Source organism: Urtica dioica, chromosome 9 (assembly GCF_054948205.1).
Source record: "Urtica dioica subsp. dioica isolate 48M chromosome 9, U.dioica_male_clone48M_v1_H2, whole genome shotgun sequence".
Classification (NCBI taxonomy): domain Eukaryota; kingdom Viridiplantae; phylum Streptophyta; class Magnoliopsida; order Rosales; family Urticaceae; genus Urtica; species Urtica dioica.
In genome coordinates this window covers 14133668-14158413 of record NC_142764.1, presented here as the reverse complement: position 1 = coordinate 14158413, position 24746 = coordinate 14133668, and the positions used below count along the sequence as shown (strand labels likewise).

The 24746-nt window shown below is 35.3% G+C and overlaps 2 protein-coding genes across 2 annotated transcripts; both read right to left on the bottom strand.

The window, feature by feature from the left end:
• Nucleotides 1-10876: 10876 nt before the first annotated feature.
• Nucleotides 10877-12867, bottom strand: LOC149385137 (Ubiquitin carboxyl-terminal hydrolase family protein). Its single transcript, XM_089625060.1, has one exon. It carries the CDS (start codon nt 12366-12368, stop codon nt 11211-11213), a length of 1158 nt encoding a protein of 385 aa, XP_089481186.1. The 5' UTR covers nt 12369-12867; the 3' UTR covers nt 10877-11210.
• Nucleotides 12868-19713: 6846 nt separating this feature from the next.
• Nucleotides 19714-23989, bottom strand: LOC149385136 (Molybdenum cofactor sulfurase family protein). The gene is made up of 8 exons (XM_089626699.1): nt 23770-23989; nt 23513-23662; nt 22930-23106; nt 22532-22620; nt 20556-20620; nt 20323-20425; nt 20122-20232; nt 19714-20029 (listed from the first exon to the last, which is right to left on the bottom strand). Exons 1-8 carry the CDS (start codon nt 23864-23866, stop codon nt 19904-19906), a joined length of 918 nt encoding a protein of 305 aa, XP_089482825.1. The 5' UTR covers nt 23867-23989; the 3' UTR covers nt 19714-19903.
• Between the last annotated feature and the right edge of the window lie 757 nt (nt 23990-24746).

Here is a 24746-nt window from a genome sequence, read left to right as displayed (position 1 = left end):
TCGTGTATATGCTATCAAGAAAATTCGCAATTCGACAATAATATACTCTGGGAATTACAAGGGTTATCTTATTCTAATAAAACATTCATATAATTATATCTCACATTTCATTCTCATTTTGAGAATATCTAATTTTCAGAAATATCTCATTTTTAGTGCATTTGAGTTGATTTTCAGAGTCAGCCAACGTCTACCGCGGGAAGATAATATTTGTGAAAACAAAATAAAATTTAGGTTTATGTAGTAACTGCTAGGCTATAACCTAAATGGCAATTTTTTGGATATTTAGTTCTTGAGGAATTTAAAAAATAGTTTCAAACATAAAAAAAAAAAAAAAAAAAAAAAAAAAAAAAATTATACAGTGTCCATTTCGAGGTAGTTACGTAATTTCCCCTAATTTCCCCTACGTATTCCCTAATGTCTAATGAAAAACTTCGGGAAATTGAGTATATTACATATACATCTAGTGTTTGAAACCCTTCCTCGAATACTTTGCGAGCTAAATATTTAAACAAAATTATCATTAAGATTACAATTAATACATACATAAATCGTACTTTGCTTTGCAAATATTATATTTCTATCGTCGCCGGAAAATAAGAATGAGATAACAAAAGAACGAGGTATTCTCATATAAGAATGAGGTGAAATCGAGGCTTGAAATAAGGGCTTAAAAATGCACACGGTCTTGAACCACTTATTCTCTGAATACGAATGAACATATTTCCAGAGTAGTTTTATTTTTTATTTCAAATTCCAAGAAATATTCGCCACAAACATATTTCTCCTTCTAAAAAAAGGAAAATACCATTTGCGCCCCTAAGTTATATTGAAATGTGATGTTTTGTTCCTTATATCACGTCTATACCCCAGCTTACTCTTTAAAAAAATATTTACTACTGAGTAATACCTTAAAAAGATTTTATAAATCACATGTATCCCATTGTTCAAAATTCCGTGGACTATTTGCTTTAAAAAAAATTAACTAACACATAATACCCTTACTAATAAGGGCATTATAGCATTATAGCCTTGAATATGAGATTTAGCAAAATAGTCATTACAATCGAAATTGCTTCTGGAAATCGTTTTTTTGTAATTTATCGCAAAAAATAGAATGTTTAAAGCTTTTATTACGAGAATAGCTTTTTATAAATCGTAAACCGTCAGTTCTCTTGATTTTTCATGATGTTTACAATTTTTCAAAAAAATATTGTTTACTATTTTGCATTCTATTTAATTTTATTCACTGTTTATAATTTAATTTAGAAGGAAAATAATTATCTACCGTTTAAAAAAAAATTGAAAGATCTGAAATATATATCAACTATTACTAAAAGAAAACACTTAAAAAGTTTTTTTTTTAATTTCTCCTTTTATTAAATGCATAGCCACATTGCCCACTTAGTCCACTTAACATGACAAATATGCCCTCAAATTTATAAAAAGTAAGTGCTAATTTTTTCTCAGAATTATTATTAATGGTGAATAGTTGAATTTTAATTTAAAGATTACACATGCTTTATTTGGTATATCTCCTTACTTGTAGCCATATTTAATTTAATAACGTTTTGCCCAATTGTTGGAAAAAGCTTATATTAAATAAAGTGATTTAACTATGAAAAATTAGTCGAACTAAGCCACTTCAAATGTTGCAATTGTGATCTAGCCCACGTTTCGCACTAGTTTCAAATCTAGCCCAAAAAGATTACGTGTCAAAATTATAGGAAATGGTAGTTACCAATATAACTTTGACTTGATTTTGTGAAGAAAAAAAAAACGTTAGCTCACGTTTTGAAAAAATATCGGCAAATTTTTTTTTTAATTTTTTGTCACGTTATTTCGGAAATTTTAATTGATTTCCGGAAATTTTAATTTGTAACTTTTTTATTTAATTAATGCACATATTTAAATCTAGTTAGTTGACTTTCCTATTTTGCGGACTAGTTTAATGGGAAGGAAAACAATATTGTTCGTGATATTTTTTAGGCTCTACAAGATGAAATTCGAATTTCCAGTTTTTAGGGGTTATTTTTTATTATGTTTTAATGTTAAATTTTGAAATATATCGCTCATTTAATCACGATATCAATTTTTTACGTACTCGTTAATTTTTGTTTATTTTGAACTAATCTGCAAATTAACATAAATAAAGTACTCGTTAATTTTTTGTTTATTTTGAACTAATCTGCAAATTAACATAAATAAACCGCAACTGAGATAATTTATAGAAATAAACCAATTCAAATGAGATTCGAATAAAGAAGAGAGAGACTATTACGTATGCATTTAATGCACACGTACCCATTAATTATTCAACAACTTTTAATATTATTTTGGAAACAATTTTTTTCCTTTTAAAAATCAATACCGAATATTTGTTCCTTCAATTAGTTACGTTGACTAATTCAATCCCCTTCCTTTTATATTTACAATCACCTGATTAACAATTCTGAAATAAAATTACTTAATTTAAATAGTCAAACGTGGGTTAGTGTTTTATAAACGTCTTTTAAATAATAGGGGTAAATCAGGTATTTTATGTTCATTTATTATGGTAAATGGCTAGATTGCAAAATTAACCAAACGTGGGCTAGAAAGCAAAAATCATGTTTTATAATGGCTACGTTGCCAATTTACCCAAAAATTAGTCGAACTAAGCCACTTCAAACGTTGCAATTGTGATCTAGCCCACGTTTTGCACTAGTTTCAAATCTAGCCCAAAAATATGACGTAACGTTTCGCACTAGTTTCAAATCTAGCCCAAATAGATGACGTGTCAAAATTATAGGAAATAGTAGTTATCAATATAACATTGACTTGATTTTATGAAAAAACGTTAGCCCACGTTTTGAAAAAATATCGGCAGATTTTTTTTAATTTTTTGTCACGTTATTTCGGAAATTTTAATTGATTTCCGGAAATTATTTAAAGCTTTAATTTAATTTGCTCACTAAAAGACGAAATAGTGTGTTGTTGTTGAGAGAGTGTGTTTATGAGTGGGCATAAGTCCAAAATGGAATAAACAGAAAAGTGTTGATCACCTTATATAAGTTGCATTTAATAACCATTGAATAAACAAGTGGTAGAAGGGGAATATGCCATGTGGATCTGAGGTGGAGGTGAGGTGGCGTATCTATGCTACCTTTCACACTCACATCCGCCCTCGCCGGTGTCGCCACCGGCGACAGCACTTCGGCGCGGTCCGCGGGCTTCTCACGGCGATTCTCGCCAACAGTCGCGCCTCCTGTTTTGGTGATTATTTTTTGTTATCCTTTGAATGGACAGTCACGTCGTTTCGGAAACGAATAGTCGTTTGGCCAACGGCCGTGTCGTTTGCGTCTGTTCTTGTCGTTTGAGCAAAATGGTGCTTCTTTTCGTCGAACCTTTTCAGGAACAGGTACGATTTCTTTTTAAACTGAGTTCGGTTTCAGAAATCAAAACACGGTTTTCAAACCCGCTCTCTCTTCCCCGAAACACTTTTCCCAGAAAATTTTGTCCTTGCCTATTTTCGGATTTCACTCTGTCTTGGTGCAGTCCTGAATAAGACATTTTTGGGGTACAGGAAATACTATAAGGAAAGCATTTACATGCGTGATTCAAGCCTCGACATCTTCAACATCGAAGAATTTTCTAACAATCTTATAGTATCTTGTGCTATGGCTACCGAGGCGTCTGTTTCGAGTCTGAAAGTGATGAGCCAGGATTTCATCAAGTTGGATCGCTTCGACGGCACCAACTTCACCCGCTGGCAGGACAAGATACGGTTCTTCCTCACCGCCATGAAGAGCTTCTACGTGCTGAACCCGACGTTGGAGCCCATCCCGGAGCCAATGGACAATGATGATGAATAACTCAAGGCAAACCGGAAGAAGCGTCAAGAGGACGAGTTGCTGTGCCGTGGACACATCATAAACACACTATCGGACCGACTCTATGATCTCTACACCGACAATCCATCGGCGACAGAGATATTGAAGGCTCTCGAGTACAAGTTCAAAGCGGAAGAAGAAGGTACCAAAAAGTTCCTTGTCTCGAGTTACTTTGATTTCAAAATGTTTGATGACAAGCGTACATACTTGCTCAAGTGCATGAATTGCAAGTTATTGTCAACAAATTGAGGGCTGTGAAGATTGAAGTTCCAGAGGCTTTTCAAGTTGGTGCGATTATTGCTAAATTGCCCAACTTGTGGAAAGGTTATCGCAAGAAACTTCTTCACAACACCGAAGACTTCTCTTTGGAACAAATCCAGAAATATCTTCGAATCGAGGAGGAATCGAGGATAAGAGAGAATACCACGGATGCCGAAATTTCCAAGGCCAATGCGGTGAACGCTAAAGGCAAGAGGAAGAGGAATGATAAGGGATGATCTTCGGGTTCCAAAAAAGACTCGAAGAAACTCAAGCATTCCGGCAAATCCACATTCGGTAAGAAGCCTGTACCCAAGATGGTCAAAGGGGATTGCTATGTGTGTGGCAAACCCAGTCACTATGCTCGAGATTGTCGACACCGCAAGATGGGTGAGAAAGAAGTCGACGCCACTACGACCGATGGAAACATAGTCGCTACGTTGAGCGAACTCATGGCGGTCAATGGCAAGGTTCAAGGGTGGTGGTACAACACTTGTGCTACCGTTCACATCACCTATGATAGGGCTGACACCTATTGTGAAGTCAACGATGGACAAGCGATTCAGATGGGAAACGAGCATCGCTCTCAAGTTATCGGCATCGGAAACATGGATCTCAACTTCACCTCCGGGAAGACGATCACTTTGGCCAATGTGTTCCTGAAATGTGTAGAAACATTGTTAGTGGTGATCTCCTAGGCAAACCGGGGATCAAATCTGTGTATGAGTCGGGCAAGTTTATCTTGACCCGTAATGGTGTATTTGTTGGAATGGACTATTCCAGTGAAGGGATTGTCAAACTATGTATTATTGACAATGTTATTAATGAAATTTCTCCTTCTGCTTATATGCTTGATTCTGTTTCTTTATGGCATAGTAGATTAGCACATATAGGATTTAGTACTATGAAAAGATTAATTAAATGTGGTTTAATTTCGTGCAAATCTGATAAATTAGATAAATGTGAAATATGTGTGAAATCTAAAATGATAAAAAAAAAAAAAAAAAAAACCTTTTCATAGTGTTGAGAGAAATTCTAAGTTGCTAGATCTTATACATTCCGACATATGTGAATTTAATGGCATGTTAACCTGTTGGGGAAATAGGTATTTTATAACCTTTATTGATGATTGCTCTAGATTTACATATGTTTATTTGTTGAAACATAAAGATGAAGCTTTTAATGCTTTTAAGGTGTATAAGACTGAAGTAGAAAATCAATTAGGAATTAATGTTAAAGTCCTTAGAAGTGATAGGGGTGGTGAATTTTTTCCTAGTGATTTTAATGCGTTTTGTGAAGAAAATGGTATTATTCATGACTGTTCCGCACCTAGAACACCACAACAAACGGCTTTAGCCAAACATAAAAATTGGACACTTCAAGAGATGATAAATGCCATGTTAATGCAATCTGAATTACCTTTTAGTTTGTGGGGTGAAGCTTTACTTTATGCATGTCATATTTTAAACCGTATTCTTTTAAAGAAAATCCAAATATCTCCGTACGAGGTATGGAAAGGGTGAAAGTCAAATATTGGGTATTTCAAAGTGTGATGGTGTCTAGCCTACTACAAAAAACATGGATCCTAAAAGGACCAAGTTTGGTCCTCGAGGGATACAAAGTGCTTTTGTTGGCTATGCTACGAATAGCAAGGCATATAGACTTCTAAACTTAGAATCTAATGTGATAGTAGAATTTCGAGATGTGGAATTCTTTGAGAATCTTAACTCGAAAGAAAAGGAATCTCATAATTCCACTAATGAAGAACCTCGAGAGGAAAGTTCTTCTAGAGTAGTTGTAGAACAACCCGAACTTTGGATAAGCAAAAGAGTCTGTAAGACTAAGGATTTAGGACCTAATGAAATAGATTCTCAACTTATTTCTTTTTACCTAGTAGAAGGAAATAGAGAGAGTTTTGCTCGAAAGATTCCTATAATTCTTCTCGTTGAAGCTGATCCTAAGACTTATAATGAAGTTGTGGCTTCTCGGGACTCTGCCTTTTGGAAGGATGCTATCCAAGATGAAATGGATTCTATTATGTCAAGCCACACTTGGGAGATTGTCGATCTGCCCAAAGGGTCGAGACCCATTGGGTTTAAGTGGGTGTTCCAAAAGAAGTACCATAATGATGGTACTCTTAACACTTACAAGGCTAGATTAGTAACCAAAGGATTTCGACAACATGAAGGAATTGATTACTTTGACACGTATGCACCAGTAGCAAGGACAACCATAATTAGAGTGTTGTTTGTCTTGGCTTCTTTGTATAACCTCAATGTTCATGAAATGGATGTCAAGACGGCATTTTAAAATGGAGATCTCGATGAGGAGATTTACATGGAGAGCCGGAAGGTTATGTGCTTCCGGGTAATGAACAAAAGGTTTACAAACTTGTTAAATCCTTATATGGATTGAAACAAGCACCCAAACAATGACATCAAAAGTTTGACTCGGTCATACTTTCGAATGGATTTGTTCCTAACGTTTGTGACAAGTGTTTGTACACAAAGGAGCGTGGTAACCTTGTGATCTTCCTATGTCTCTATGTTGAATCATTAGCAATGAGATGAAAGGAATATTAGAAATGAAGAGGTTTCTATCTTTCACTTTCAAAATGAAATACCTTTTACAAGTTGATACTATTTTGGGTATCAAGGTTCGTAGAACCAGTGGGGATTATGAACTTAAACAATCACACTATGTTGAAAAGTGCTTGATAAGTTCAAACATTTAAAGTTCAAAGAGGTGAACACCTCCTTTGATCCAAGTGTAAGACTTGAAAAGAATGATGGAAGGGCTGTACTCGACCAAACATAGCATTCTCCGTTAGTAAAATGAGCAGATTTATTGGCAATCCAAGTGCCGAGCATTAGAAGGCCATTGGGAGAATTTTTGGATTTCTTTTGAAAACCAAAAATCTTGGACTTCAATACGATCAGTTTCCTCCCGTACTAGAAGGATATACTGACGCAAGTTGGATATCGAGTGTCGGAGATAACAAATCTATGACAGGATGGGTGTTTACACTCGCCAGTGGAGCACTTTCTTGGAAATCAAAGAAACAAACATGTATTACGCATTCAACCATGGAATCAGAGTTCGTGGCTCTGGCTTCCGCAGGTCAAGAGGTTGAATGGTTGAGGGATCTTCTTTTAGAAGTTCCATTGGCTAAAGACAATATATCAACCGTGTCGATACATTGTGATAGTCAATCAACTTTAGCAAGAGCATATAGTGAATTGTATATGGAAAGTCTAGACATATTAGTCTTAGACATGACTATGTGAGGAAACTGATCAAGGAGGGAATCATTTCGCTCACATATGCGAGATAAAGGTTTAACATTGCTGATCCTTTCACTAAACCTCTTGCAAGAGATTTGATGAAATCGACCTCGAAAGGTATGGGTCTTAAACTCCTTAAGTAGTGATCTGACAATGATGGAAACCCAACCTAAGGTTAGGAAATGACTAACATTACGTTCAATGGGTATGAACAAGTCATTGATTTGGATATTCGTAACATTATGTAATAATGTTTACTGTTACAACGGGAGGTTGAGTTTCTTAACTCTCAATGAAGTTCAGTCTTGAGGACAAGTATCTATAAGTAACAAAGATGCTGTAAGAACTTCACCTATGTGAGTTTCGGGATGGTGTCGTCCCAAAGTGAGAGTTGAATTTTCTCTCATGAAAAATTCACGATACAGGATGAGCACATGGCCATTAACGGTGCTAAGCGTGTGATGTAGGCAAAGAAGACTAAAGGGTCTGTGTTGAGTAACACCGACTTTGTCACAAGGAAAATAGGTTCAAAGCCTAGCTACTAATTTCCGATAAAGTCTTGTGTTACTTATACTAAGGATAAGTTCAAATCGAAAGATACTTAGCTGTACTAACACTCTTTGTTTTCTCTCCTGGATTCTATTTTTGTCTTTTCTGAACAAGTGGGGGATTGTTGGAAAAAGCTTATATTAAATAAACTGCTTTAATTATTTAAAGCTTTATTTTAAGTTGTTCACTAAAAGATAAAATAGTGTGTTGTTGAGAGAGTGTGTTTGTGAGTGGGAAAGAGTCCCACATGGAATAAACACAACGGTGTTGAGCACCTTATATAAGTTGCATTTAATAACCATGAATAAACAAGTGGTAGAAGGGGAATGTCATGTGGATGTGAGGTGGAGGTGAGGTGGCGTATCTATGCTACCTTTCACACACACATCCGCCATCGCCGGTGTCGCCACCGACGACAGCGGCGTCCGACTCCGGCTCCAGCGTGAAGGCTTTAGTGGCGCTTTTTGGCACTTCGGCACGGCACGGTCCGCGAGCTTCTTGCCAACAGTCGCGCCTCCTGTTTCGGTGGTTATTTTTTGTTATCGTTTGAATGGACAGTCACGTCGTTTCGGAAACGAACGGTCGTGTCGTTTGCGTCTGTTCCTGTCGTTTGAACGAAATGGTGCTTTTGTTCGTCGAACTTTTTCACAAACAGGTACATTTCTTTATAAACCGAGTTCGGTTTCAGAAATCAAAACACGGTTTTCGAACCTGCTCTCTTTTTCCAAAACACTTTTCCCAGAAAATTGTTCTGGCCTATTTTCGGATTTCACTCTGTCTTGGTGCAGTCCGAAATAAGGCTTGTCGTATCTTGCTGTATTCTTGTTCTGAACCTTAAAGACATTTTTGGGGTACAGGAAATACTATAAGGAAAACATTTCCATACGTGATTCAAGCCTCGACGTCTTCAACTTCGAAGAATTTTCTAACACCAATAATGTACTCAACCAACATCATATTTTCTTCATTTTTCATTCATTTCTGGGGTTTATTTTTTTAAGGGAATTTTTCTGAGATATTTTTTTCCGTTTTACTTCTTCAATATGATCGTGGACATTTGGTTTATACTTTATTCACAAACAAATTGATTACTAGAATGAATCGTTTTTTTTTTATAAACAAACCGTTTATTTACATGACCATTTGTAAACAAATAAACCTCCAACCATGTTTTTAGTGTTTTTTTTTTTTTTAGGATTTCCATTTTATTCCTTTATTGTTAGACCTACAGTTTTTTACATCGTTTATTAGCAAGCATATTGTGTAATAATATAAATCGTTTGTTAGTAAACAAACTGTTTATTAACATTAGCCGTTTGTTAACAAACAAACCCTACAATCATGTTTTTGAGAATTTTTTTGGGATGCAAAAATCTGTTTTGCTGATAAACAAACAGTCGTCCAAAAATTTAAATTTCAACGAATAACAATTTATGATTTAAAAAAAAAAAGTGGGATTTGAATATAAATTTATCAACTCTAAAAGCATGGAATTTGAATAAAAAAAATGTCTAGATTTAGTTTTGATATCCATATCTTGTATTTAATTATTGTAAGATAATTATGAGCTTATTAATGGAAAAAAAAAAAAAAGTTAAATTGATTTAATAAAAACTTTCTAAATTAATTAAGAATGGTTAGTTATTAAAAGAAAAGGTAAATATTGGCTATTTGATAATTGTCATAGTTTCAAGTCGCCTAGATTGCCTGATTTCTCCAGTAACAACCGCCCTTATTTACTATTTTATATATAAAATCAAAATAGTTTGCAAGAATCCGAAAAGGCTTACAATTTACAAACAAGCTTACAATTCAAAATCAACAAGTTTGACTTAAAGAAGAAGAAAGCTCAACTCAAAAATGAAAAAATAGTGTTCGAACCTCGAGGCAAAATTCGTAATGCAGATGAAGTGGTAGTGTTCTTTTGGAAGAGATGAACGGTGGCAAGTTCGTGTGGATTGAAGCTTCATCGGCATCGTGACGCCGAGCGCCATAACAGAGTTGATGGCGGGGGCAAAGACGCCAACAGAGGCACGAGCGCACGAGAAGGAAGACGAGGAAACTCTTCCTGACACTATCGCCGGAGTTGTGGATAAATGAGAAAGGAGTGAGGGATCTAGCGGGGATTGTGGTTTTGTTGCGGAGGATAGAAGGGCTGAGTATAGAAGCTCTGTAGCTCTGTTTGGGTTTGGGAGGCGAGAACGCTGAAGAAGAAGAAGAAGAAGAAGACGATTTTTTAGGGATCTCATGGAAAGTGCACTATGAAGGCCACTATTTATAGCAGTGTAATAATCATATGGGCAGTCCGCGTGACCCAAAAGAAATGCAGGCGCTACAACTCTTATTGTGTGCTAGCTTGCGCTTTTCCACATTATGGGCCGAGAGGTATCGTTGAGGTCGATGGCCAAGTTGCCACTGTGCACTGGGCTCCTAGGATCAGCAGAGGTGCGCCGTTTTAGGCCTGAAGTTGGCTTCTCTCGTTTTTGTTCCGATTTGTGGGTTGTGTTCCTTTAGTTTGTTTTTTATTTTTTCGTTATCTGATATTTGTCTTGTTCTGTATCCTTTGTTTTATATTGGTGTCTTGTTCATAGGATGATTAAGCCATGATAGCTTTACATTTTCAGTTTATGTGTTGGATTCGAGTCAAAGCATGACTGAGGACCACATTGGTTCCTTGTATATATATATATATATATATATATATATATATATATGTATCAGTTAACGTGTTCCCTACTGTAATGAAAAATTTTGCTGTTAAAAAAAAGAGTAATGCTATTCGGCACGGCTCACGATTTTCAACGATCCACTCAGAAGTTGACATGTGGATGTTTAATACTTTTGGGTGGGCACGTGTTAACTTCTGAGTGGATCGTTGAAAATCGTGAGCCGTGCCAAAAATCATTTCTGTAAAAAAAATGCATAATTCCTAGAATATTTCTGTCATATCCATAAGCGTTATGTCGAATATTTCTGTCATATCCATAATTCCTAGAATACAGCTCAACGAGGTAAGCGACAAAGCGTTATGTTGAGTATCAAATATCTTCTGTCATATCCAAACATTCCAAACAGTCTAAGACTTCACATTTCCATAAAGATTAGAGAGAATACAAGACTAACACAACTAGAACCTGCACTAAAATTCTGGTTAAAAAAAAGCTAACTGCTCTTCAGTCGCTTGCTGCTGTATAAGTGGCAAAGATCCATGAACAATCTGAAGCGTACAGAAACGCACCATGAAAAGTCAATCTAATGACCCTAAAGTGTCTTCTGATGTATCAGCACGTGGCGGTTTCTTGTAAGAATATCCTTGTCGAAGCAAGCTCGCAAGCTTCTCCCTGATTGCAATTAGCGGGTGTTTATGCAAAAGTCTGCGACCGTCATAAGCTTCGCGGAGGATCACGGTGTGCTTGTCGCCCTTCATCGATATGTAAAATATTCCCGGGTGTCGCTCAAACACCTTCGTGAACTTCTGCGGAAGAGCGAACGGCTTTCGGAGATTGCTCACGTTCTTGCGCTCGATTCGCTTCTCTATGGAGAGGTGAAGAAGCTCGTGGAACACGCCCACGATCCTCTTCTCGGACACGTCGGTTCGCGAATCCAAGTGGGACGAGTCTGAGTACGGAGATGTGTACGGGAGGGTCTGCCACTCTCTGAGCCACTCCATGCACTTCCTCTTCAGCCCGAAACCCCTCGTGAATCCGATCGGAAAGGATAAGCAATCGTGGTTTTCTGAAGAAGAAGTTCTCTGCAGTTCGGAGACGGCGAGGTCGTCGTCCCACACGTTGAGCTTCAAGCCGACCTCTTCGTGGGAAAGTTGGACGAGGGAGAACAGATCAGGGTGGCGAGGAATGAACGAGCGATGAAAATCGTAGGGCAAACCGAGCTCCCATTTCAGCTGGTGTAAGGCACGTAGAGGAAGAACGAGATCTTTCGTGAGCATGAGAAGTTTGCATAGCCTGTTGAGGATGTCGGTGTGGTTCTCCTCGGCGACTCGGAGTTCCTCTTCGCGTAGCTCGTGGGCTTCGCGAGTTAAGCCGAAACACGGGACCCGAGATCCTCTGTAATCAAGAGTTTCGGACTCTGTGAAGATGGAAGTGTTTTTCCTCATGAAGTTAGTGAGCCTGAGACCCGTTTGAACACCGAGTTGGCCGCGGTGACTCGAAAGCTGATGTATCGGAAGACAACACTCGGGTGCGCGAGATAACACAGTCACAAGCCTCGAGGCTGCTTTCACATTCTTCATCCTCGTCACAGAACCGTCTAATGTCTTGTCTTTAACCCATTTCAGCTTCAGATTAACCAAACTACGGGTTTGTATGCAAATAAAGCAACATTCGGATCTACTGCACTCTTCGGCCTTGCTTAAGAGAGACCGACTTTTGCAGAGAAGGAAAGTCATTATCAGACTTGAATGCCTAGATGACCTTCACGGCGGCGAAAAAATGGGAACGTGTTTGCCCTGTTTTATTTATTACTGGGAGCTCTTGGGTTTCACTTAACAAAATAAACAAACTTAGACCTTAATTGCAGAATCATCCTTATCCATTTATATAAAGACTCGTAACGTACTCACCAAATCACAAACACCTCGGTCAATCTCTTTGCCGGATTCCTCCACTCGCGGCCTTCGTCCTCGTCTCCCTCACTATCTCTCGCTCCCTCAATATCACCGTCTCTCTCTCAGTCTCGCTGATTCTCTCTCTCGATTTCGCTCATCTCTCTCTTTGTCTCTCTCTGTTTCGTTCTTTCTTTTCCTTTGCTTTTTTTTTTTTATTTCTTTTCGTTCGTACTTCTTCTGCGTGTTTTTTTTTTTTTTTCCTTTTTTTTCGTTGTTTGTTCGGTGCTTATGGGCGATAGGGCGTTTGAGAGTTTGGACTGATTTCTAAAGGGGAGTCCTCCAACTCTTTACCCCTATTAGTTTCCACCACAAATCTTTTTTCTTTCTCTTTAATTTGTCTTAAGTAGATCCTTCTTAGTAAAAACATAATAGGATGTTACTGGGGTGAAAAATTACCTTGTCGTTAAAAATAATCGAAGAAGTACAAAATGTATGTGATAACTGTCCTCTTGGAATAAGCGAGAAGATGAGAGAGTGTGCGATAATTGAAAACTCTATTTTAAAATTTATTTTTATGTATATCCTAATTGAAAAGTTTTTCAAATATCTCGCGAAATACCTTTTTTTTGCGATATACCCCGCGAAATGCGGGGTACTACGCGGTACGAGATATCCCGACGTTCGTCATATATCGTGAAATATCATGGTACGAGACGAGGTACTTCCAAAATTAGAGGTGCAGTACAATTGCGAGATGCGAGATTCAATCCTTGGTAAAAACATAATATTTCACTCACAATTGAGTGAAAATAATTATATATATATAGTCTTTCAGTAACTTAACTTACTCAAACAAATTCAAGACGTTCTTGAAATTATTTCAAATTGTCCTTTAAGATATTCTTAAATTTCCATCATTAGATCATTCTCGCATTCGAGAATATTTATTTGCAACAATTAAGAGTTTAATCCTTAAGCGTAAATACTTAAAACCTTACACTCAAGGTTAAATAAAAATCCTTACTTATCAATTTTTTTTTAAACAACGTAGTCGAGAATTTAAAGAGTATTGAGATGTTGCCACTTTGTTTGATTTTTAAATATATCTTAAATGCGTTATACATCACTTAACAAATTTTGGTGCAAATACTATTTTATTTATCTTATAACAAAATAAAATTATGAGATTCACAAATATAAATTTAAAACGGCACCACATTTGATTATTAATCGTGATTGTTGAGACCCAATTTCAGCATCTACGAAGCTTACTACCAAACTCCATCTATGTGGTTTGGTTAATAAGCAATCATAATCTCACATTTAATTAATCCTATTTTATTTTTTTGGTACATTAATTAATCCTATTTTAGTTAGTTCAATAATCGGAATATTGGATTACATTATTTTTACCTTTTTAATATCCATGGCCATATTATTAATATAATCTACGATATGTATTTCAACTAGCATTATATGATAAACCTCAGAATTATATTTGGCTATTTGACAATTTTAGTACTAAGTAACTTTTCTAGTTTGATTTCTTAACATCAAGTAAATTAAACATTTGAATATGATTTTCAATTTAGCTAATTTAACATATCCAAATTCTTTAGCTAGATGGAGAGACGTTATAGGTCCATATGAACAAAACTTACGATTAAAGCATTAGACACCAAAATTATCAACTTTTTGAAAACTTCATTCCTAGTGTCAAATTACTCAAATAAAGAATGGACACTAATCATCTCTAGGTTCATATGTTCTAATTTTATAATGTATGCACTACATCAATAATACATTAGCTGATAGGAGTTACTAATAATTTTATTCGAGCATTTCATATATACTCCTTTATGAATTATGTAAATTTTGATATTTATGTAAATTTAACCATGTTAATAAAAAAAAATATATGGCTATTTACTTATAATTATATATATATAATATAATGTTATAATTTTATTTTTAATTTAGAAATATCATATTTCTACTTTTATTTAACCCTTGATCATAGAAATATACCTTGAAATTAGTAAACGTATATATTATGATTTTTTTTTCTTGATTTTGACTTTAATTATGACATGCTTTGATGAAAATCCGTTTTTTTCATTTAAATAATTAGTAATAAAAAAAAACATACAATCTCTCTCTCACACATACACACACACACATACACACATACACAAAAGCAAGCTTTGGTTAGAAAAAACCCAAAAGCAAAAGATGAGAAGATAAAATATCACAAGCGAACTACGAATTCAAATAAAATAACTCAAGTCAAAAGAGAAATCCTAAAGACGATAGCATTATGGGTTGAAAAAAACTCATATTTTAGATTGTTCGACCAGAAAGAAGAGATACACCTCATGATCCAAATCAACACATCCTCCAAAGTTCAAGCGTTGGTTGCCTTTAGGCAAGACGTACACTAGCTACTTATCGCCTTATCTCTTAAAGTCGAAGTTCGTAACGACCTCCCTCTTGACGACTTTGACGTTATATATATATATATATATATATATATATATATATATATATATATATATATTTTGGATTAAAAACTCGGCCCTCGAAAATGAGGTTAGTATGTTTCATTTTCAATTTTGTTATTTTGTATGTTCTTTATATAAAATAAATTATCTTAATGTATTAAAATTTATATGTATATACGTGTACGGTATACTCACAGGTCCCCAATGAACCTTTCTTATTACATTATTATTGTAATGTATATGCGACAAGTCTTTCTTATTACTGAAATCATTTGATTTGTGATGGATTACACATCGGCAGAGACATGAATTATTACTTTTTATCCGATCATTCATTCTTATGATCAAATGTGTATATATATATATATATATATATATATATATATATATATGTGTGTGTGTGTGTGTGTGTGTGTGTGTGTGTGTGTGTGTATATTCTTTTATCATTTTTCTATTGAGTGCATATAGTGATCTCATCTCATATGAAATAGAAGTGAGAAGACGGTATCATGTTTGAGTATGGCAAGACACTTGCAGACTTCCCCATATGTCGTTTACAAAAAAATAAGGTAATATTGTTTTTGTAATTGTATTGTCTATGTATTTTGAAAATGAAAAAGATGTTTGTTGAATGAGTGGAGAAACGTCATGCCCCACTGAGCCATTTCTAACAATCATGTTATTATTATATCAATATAATTAGGTCAATCTAAGTTAACCAACAATTAAAGGGTACGGTTAGTTTTAATCGAAAATTAGGTAAAATCATCTTTTACATATTTTTGCAGTGTAAAAGAAAGTAAATGCTCGGTGAATTTGTGGAATTGTTAAACTTTTGAGATACAAAAAAATTATACCGATCGAGGTAATGGATGAAGTCATGGTGTTTCACATGATCGTGTCAATGAACGAACAGGTTATGAGTTTCAACACATTCTTCAAAATGAGTTTAGCGTGTTTCATTTTCTATTTTGTTATGTCTATGTTCTTCAAATAAAATCGATTATTTAATGCAATATGTATATATGTGTACGTTATATCCACTGAGCCCCACTAAACCTTTCTTATTACATTATTATTTTAATGTATATGCGACCAACCTTTCTTTTTGCATTATTATTTTAATGTAATAATGAGTAGGACATGATTGACAATATACTGAAATCATTTGGTGTGAGATGGATTACACATCGGTAGAGAAAGCGGAGACATGAGTTATTACTTTTTATCCGATCATTCATTCTTATGATCAAATGTGTATATATATATATATATATATATATATATATATATATATATTCTTTTATCGTTTTTCTATTGAGTGCATATATATAGTTATCTCATCTCATATGAAATAGAAGTGAGAAGACATAAACGGTATCATGTTTGAGTATGGCAATGACATTGAAGTGAGAAGACATAAACGGTATCACGTTTGAGTATGGCAAGACAATTGCAGACCTCCCCATATGTCGTTTACGAAACAATAAGATAACATTGTCTTTGCAATTGTATTGTCTATGTATTTTTAAAATGAAAAAGATGTTTGTTGAATGAGTGGAGAAATGCCATACCCCGCCGAGCCATTTATAACAATTATATTATTATTATAGGAATATAATAAAAATAAATTGATTAGCGTTGCGACATATTCATTCTTATTAATACATATATTAAGATAATTTGGTTAGTCTAAGTTAACCAATAATTAAACAGTATTGTTAATTTTAATTGAAATTTAGGTAAAAAAATCTTTTACATATTTTTGCAGTGTAAAAGAAAGTAAATGCTCGGTGAATTTATGACATTATTAAACTTTTGTGATACAAAAGAAATTATACCGATCGAGGTAACAGATGAAGTTATGGTGTTTCACATGATCGGTGTCTATGAACGAACATGCTATGAGTTTCAACACATTCTTCAAAATGAGGTTAGTTTGTTTCATTTTCTATTGTGTTATTGTGTATGTTCCTAATATAATAATAGATTATCTTAATGTATTAAAATTTATATGTATATACGTGTATGATATACCTGCGGGGCCCCACTGAACCTTTCTTATTACATTATTATTTTAATGTATATGCGACCAACCTTTCTTATTACATTGTTATTTTAATGTGATAATACATAGGACATGATGGACAATATACTGAAATTATTTGTTGTGAGATGATTATACATCGGCAGAGAAAGCGGAGACATGAATTACTACATTTTATCCGATCATTCATTCTTATGATCAAATATATATATATATATATATATATATATATATATATATATATTGTTTTATCGTTTTTGTATTGAATGCATCTAGTGAACTCATCTCATATGAAATAGAAGTGAGAAGACATACACGGTATCACGTTTGAGTATGACAAGACACTTGTAGACCTTTTCATATGTCGTTTACGAAAAATAAGACACTTGTAGACCTTTCCATATGTCGTTTACGAGAAATTAAGGTAATATGGTCTTTGTAATTGTATTGTCTATGTATTTTGAAAATGAAAAAAGATGTTTGTTGAATGAGTGGAGAAATGTCATACCCCGCCGAACCATTTATAACAATTATGTTATTATTATATCAATATGATAAATATAAATTTATTAGCGTTGCGACGTACTCATTCTTACTTATACATATATTAATATAATTTGGTTAATCTAAGTTAACAAACAATTAAACGGTACGGTTAATTTTAATCAGGTAAAAATAATCTTTTACATATTTTTGCGGTGTAAAAGAAAGTAAATGCTTGGTGAATTTATGACATTATTAAACTTTTGCGATAGAAAAGAAATAATACTGATCAAGGTAACAGATGAAGTTATGGTGTTTCACATGATCGGTGTCGATGAACGAACAGGCTATGAGTTTCAACACATTCTTCAAAAATAAGGTTAGCTTGTTTTATTTTCTATTTTCAAAATGAGTTTCGACCCCTTTTGCCCCTGATGTCCTAAGGGTAAGAATTCGACTTTTCATGCTCTTTGGGAGTGCCGAGATAATGTTCAAGCGTGAAAAGCGCGTAGGTGGTAGAAAATTATAAAGGAGAATTTTGATGGCGACACTCTTAACCTCCTCATTTATGTTAAGTCCATCTTGTCTCCTCAGGACCTCGAGCTCTTCGTGGTAATTATGTGGAGCACGTGAAACCGGCGCAACAACATGGTCCACAACTACCCGGTGGGATCGATGGCCAACCTCATCAAAGGCGTGACTGGGCTCTTCGACGAATTTCGGTGCCCCCCTCTTGGACGTGACAGTCGTTAGCGTTGACGCGACCATCATTGATGGGCACTAGATGTGGAGTGGGAGGCATCTTCCACGACTCTACGAGTATGACTCTCTTTGCCTATAGCATTCTTCTTGCCTGACCCTTTAGTCCTTTGACGATGGAAGCTTTGGCAATTTTACGTGGTATTGAGAAGGCCCGTGTCGGTGGTCTCATGATGGTGATAATCCAATCGGATTGTGAAGTGGTGCTCAAGCTTATCAAGAAGAAGGAGGTTCCATCTATCGCTTTAGGCCTCGTCATTGCGGATATTCTTTCTATTTGCTCTAGTTTTTGTTGGTGTGATTTCTTTTTTACGCCTAGAGGTTGTAATAGAGCGGCGCACTTGTTAGCCCGGAAAGCTCTTTTTGTGGAAGAAGATTGTAAATTGGAACTCCCTTTTCTTTCCGGATTTACAAGGGGTTTTATTTAGGGCTGTGCACGGTCCGATCCGGTCCAAAACCGGCCAAAAAATCAGACCGGACCACTCAAAACGGTCTAAAAAAATCCAAACTGAATATGGCCAAAAAACTGTGAAAATCGGACCGGACCGTTAAAAACGGTCCTGTCCGGTTTAAACCATTGTGAACCGTTTAGATCGGACCGATTTAGACCGTTTGGACCGTTTCAAACCATTTTGCATAATTAAAAAAAAACAATTAATTTTCCACAAAAACAAAAGACATATAATCATATACGGGATGGAAACACATGCACGAATGCCTAATTTGGCTAGCTAGACATTAACCTTTTTTTAAAACAAATAAATAGGTCCAGTCCGATTTAACCGTATTTAAAAAAAAAAAAAAAAAAAATCGGACCGGTTGTTATGAGTTGACCGGACCGGATGAAAAAAAAAACGTTTTAAACCGGACCGACAGTCTAAAAATCACCGGTCCGATCCGATTCACGGTTTTTACGATTTTTTGTGCCGGCGTAGTTTTATTGGCGGAAGACCAACTTTCAAAAAAAAAAAAAAAAAAAAAAAAAAAAAAAAAAAAAAAAAAGGACACGGGCAATTGTAAGTCTGATATATTTCTAGAGTCAAGACCAAGTAACAAAATATATTTCTTTTTTTTTTTAAAAGTAAAATGTTAAAATAATGATGTTAAAATTGAGTTTTCGAAACAAATTCAAATAAGAAAAAGTTAAAATAATAAATACATACATATATCTACATACATATACATATATATACACACACGACATAGTTATATCGGATGAAGTTTGAGTAGTTTTTCCTCTCTGACCACATTTACTTCAAAAACACTAATTTGTTGAGTCTTATAAATTTCCATTAAATAAAATTCTATTTAATTATTTTTCCGATATTAACTTTTTGTTCTTGTACTCCCTGGTGTTTATTTCTACCATCGCTATTATGCATACATAATAATTAAGTTGTTTCCCTAATAAAAACTTTACACTGAAAGTTGAAACCAACCTTCTCTCTTATTCATGAGTACTTGCTGCGCATAACTTTGGTCATCAAACTCAAGACCACCATGAAACATATTTGCTTTCTCTTCATAGAAGCCGTTATTTTCCAAGGTTTTATATAATTATTACATGTCTCTCCTTCAACCAATAATCAAGCAGCTGCTTCATTGGCTGTTGGGACCTTCCTGATAACATACACTGGGTCCCCGATTTTTAGAGCATTTCCTTTTCCCCGACCACTGTTGTCCCTCCAAACCATGTTCTGCCCAAAGTAAACCTGCAAAATAGTTGAGAATTTATGATACCAATTGTTCTTTGAAATGGGAAAGAGAACTTTGTAAGTCTTTCATTAATAAAGATGCACTTTACCTGTCCTTCTTGTTTTCGAGTAGGACGGAGAGCTTTATCAGACCGGATTTCCTTGAGGGTCTCAGTCGGCTCGGGCCCTGCAATGCCTGTCTCTTGGTTGATCGTAGGAACCTAAAAACACAGCAAAATTAAACATGTCGAAGCAATAAACACACACGTCATCCAATGAACTATTCTCTTTCGGCACTTTATAGCCCCAACCTTGCAGCGAGAGCAGAGCTTGACGCCTTCAAATGTAGAACTGTTTATTTTGATCTCCGTCCATGTGTCCTCGGAAAATGGTTCACACCCATCAACAACAATGCTGCAATGTGCAAGAAAAAGTGCATCGAATCAAAGGCTGTCAATGAGATTGAGTAATTACAATGAATAGGAATTAGTTCATGAGACCATCAGTTTGAGAAACAAGCAAGGATTTAGTTTGCTGGTCTTACTTGGGTCTAAAGCGGTTGACTGGGATGGGTTCTTTCAGAACCTTATTCAATGCATCCACTGAATTCTGCAAAAATAGGTTCTTACTTCACTTGAAAGATTGAGCAGCCAAAAAAAACCATAAAAAAGAAGGGGAAAAAATTAAAACAAACGCAAAAACAAGAGTTCATTAATCGTTCTTCAAAACAGAACGAGTATGCCGTTACAGACTCTTTCATTGGTAAACAACACCAAAGAAAGAATCCTAACAGCAGGCCGAGAAAAGAAGGCCTAGGAGGGGGGCTTATTTTTATTTAAATGCAAAACGATTTATTCCATCATTTAGTAACTAGGATTTAATTATGATATCTGATAGGACTTTAATTATGTTTAAGAAAAGCCCGGCTGTAAGTGTAGACCAGCGTCAATTCTCGAGAATTAAATGCAAAGTCCGTCAAGGATATGAATTTCCTATTCCGGCAGTGAATGAGCTTCTCGACACACTCGACGATGCAACCTACTCTACGAAGTTGGACTTGACTCCTGAAGATATTGATAAAAAGCCTTCAGACCACAGCCACGATGAGTATCTCGTCACTCTGTTCGGCTTGTCGAACGCTCCATCCACTTTTCAGAGCCTAATGAATACGTGTTTAGAGAGCAATTACGGCATTTAACCCTCTTTACTTCTCTTATGATATCTTGATATATAGTTAGTCATGGGCAGGTCACATACATCACGTACTTATCATAGGCTTAACAAGCGTTCCAATGCCCATTCGGGGGCATGTCATTCAGCGCGCAGGGGTTTCCATCGATCAGAGAAAGATCGCCGCTATCGTTGACTGGCCATCGTGACGGCAGTCATCGAGTTCGGGGTGGGTGATCTTATCAAGCTCAAACTCCACCCGTATCATCAGCTCACGGTATCCCGTCATGAATTGACCAAGCTATCGCCAAGATTCCATGGACCGTTTGAGATTCTTGCACATGAAGGGCCCACGGACAGAGGCGATGACGGAGCTACCTTCAATCCCCGGGGCCCGCACACTGTCATCTGTCCAATGGCAAGCCGATGCACATTTGAAAGCCCAACATGGGACGAGTTCGAGAAGCTCGATGCGGATGAGAGTAATTATGTGGACTCTTTCATAGGTAAACATTACGAAAGAAAGAGTCCTAACAACGGGCCGAGAAACGGGACGCGCACATAGAAGGCCTACGAGGGGGAATTTATTTTTATTTTAATGCATTAGGATTTCATTTGGATGCCTAGTAGGATCTGGATTATATAATTAAGGCTTGATTAAAAAAAAGGGTCTTTTAGCTATATAGCCATTTGACTTATAGCGTTTTGTATAATAGCCAACCTTTTGTAAATTTTCTGCAAATGGCCACTTCAACTTATTTACGGCACTAAAAAAAACAAAAACAAAAAAAACCCAAAATAGGCGGGAATGTTTTTTTTTAATATTTTTATCTTTTTGAGTGCCGTAAATAAGTTGAGGTGGCTATTACAAAAAATTTACAAAAAGTTGGCTATCTAGCAATTCTTAGACTTTCGGTGGCTTATTTGGCTAATTTTTTGTTAAGAAAAGTCCAGTCGCAAGTGTAGACCTACCTATAAATGGGTCTTTCTCGTTAATAAAGCTCATCTATCAACCAAATTAAATTACTCTCTCTCAAACAAGGAGAGATGAGGTTTAGTGAAAGATTCAAGCTTGCGTTCAAGTTCCATGATAACGGCTCCCGAGATCTAAATCCAGGCTGTATCATAAGTAACTCGAACCAAGTCACAGCTACTACAATGTAAATCTTATTCTTTATTGCTATTATTATATGATTACTAACTCAACAAACACCAAAAATATATTCAGTCAACTTCTGTTCTAGGTATCTATCGCATTCTGTGATCTTAAGACTCGCAAGCAGCTGAAAATAAAATCACTTATAACCATCTAACCAGGGACTAGCGAGTTATCTGTCGAACTTGACTAACCTGAGATAGTAACATATACGGATACTGGTCAGCAAACATGACTTTGTGCCCAGCTGCAAATTTAGGATCCACTGACCTTACCTGTGAGGCTGAAATCATCAGAAGTGTTAAGAAATTGAATGTCATACTTGATTGCATAGATTAAACTACAAATCTGAGTATATAAATGGGTCGCATTTTGTAAGTTGGGAAGTATATACTATGATTTTTTTTTTTCAGCAAGCCAATCAATCCTAGCTTGATCAATGTTCAAACTCCAACCTATAAATTAAAATACAGTTTTTCCAATTATTATCATTTTAAGATATATCTTGATTAAATCTCAAATTCCATTTGGTTTTTCAATAAGACGAATTGAAAAGTTTTCTAATAGAATAAAACGTTAAAATAGAATTTACCAGCATTAAACCGAACAAGATTACTGGGTTTTCCAAGATAAGTCGAAAGCCAATTAGATGCTTCGATTCCTTCATTCAGCGCAGAACCAGACCATTCCCAGACAGAGACACCATCAGCTACTTCTTTAGAACCACCCAGTGGAACTTTGAGACAATTCATTCCAGGTGCGTTTAACACTGTAGAGTTCATTAATAAAAATTATTTGGCATTCAACCTTATATTATTTTATTCTGTTAAAATTTAAAAAAATTGAACTATTTTGGCGATTTTCTCTCTGGAATTTCATGCTTTGGCTCAAATTGTTTCAAACATAAATTTTCTTTTTAAACTTCTTTTATTGAATAACAATTGCAAACGTTGTCTTTATAGAATCACATATATACTTGACAGATAAGTGGTTTTTTTTTTCTGCTTTTTGTTCGAAATAAAGTTCGTCTAAAAAAAGTATATTTTGGCTAACGGTTATGATCAGCAACAACAAACTTTAAATTAATAATCCCCCGCAATCGGACAATAGTCATACAAGATGTTTCGACAGTATTAATCAACATTATGCAAAAGATGAAAGAATGAAATGCATACCCATATAGGAACTTGTACTTGGTTCCCAATTATCCATAAAGGCTTCTGATGGCAATTCCACCTGAATTAGTGCAAGCTTTGGTTCAACTCTTTGAGTATACATTCTTCCCTTGGAGTTGACGATTAACCACTGACGATCCCATCGAAATCCTTCACACAACAGTACGAAAAAATTATTTCAGAAACTCAGCTCTACATTTTCATTGTCCAACACTCGTCAAAGAAAACGAACAAAAAGAACAAGGATTGGGAAATACCAGTGGGAGTAATAGGAGCTTGAGGAACTGAAATCCCACGGCATGATTTTATTGGGTATATCAGAATCGACGACACCTTGGCTACGGGCGTTTCCATTCTTCTTCTTCTTATTATTATTATTCTTCTTCTGTAGTTTTGTGAGAAGATAGCTCTGTAATGATTCTACATTTATAGCAGCGCATAGAAAGTATCGGTGGGGTAATTGGTAGGGTCAATCAGAATCTGTTTTTTTTTTTTTGAAGGGAAGAATCTGCTTTTTGGCGTCGGAAGTTTTGTTTGTAGTATAGGAGTGGGATTTTATTTATTTATTTATCAAATATGGATAAGGATTCTAAAAGACAGCCGGGACCGGTGTATTTCTTTTTTTTTTGCATTTTTGCTTTAGCGGAGATGAATTTGGCAATAAAAGTTTTTGAGAGGATAAGATCGAAGAAAAAGAGCAATGCTAACCAAGGATTGAAATCTCGCATCTCGCGGTCGTACCGCACCTTTAATTTTGGGGTATCTCGTCTCGTACCATGGTATCCCGCGGTATTTGATGAACATTCGGGGTATCTCGTACCGTGTGGTAAACCGCATTCCGCGGGATATACCGCAAAAAAAATGGTATTCCGCGGGGTATTTGAACAAATAAATTTTTAAAAAATATATTATTCATACATAGACTAAAATATATTAATTTTTTATAACTTATTACACATTGTTATATAATTAATATTTTGATCTAAGAATTAAATTAATAATTAATTTCTATATAGTATATACATATTAATAATAATATAATTAAGTTAAACAAAAAACTGTTAATGTGTAACATAGTATAATTACATTTTATTATCATATGATATAGTTTTATGTTTGTTGAATAATTGTGATATTGTTAGTTATTTAGGTGATGAATTTAAAAGTTATAATAATTAATTCATTATTATTAGCTTATTAGTGTTGTATAATGATAATACTAAATAATATGACT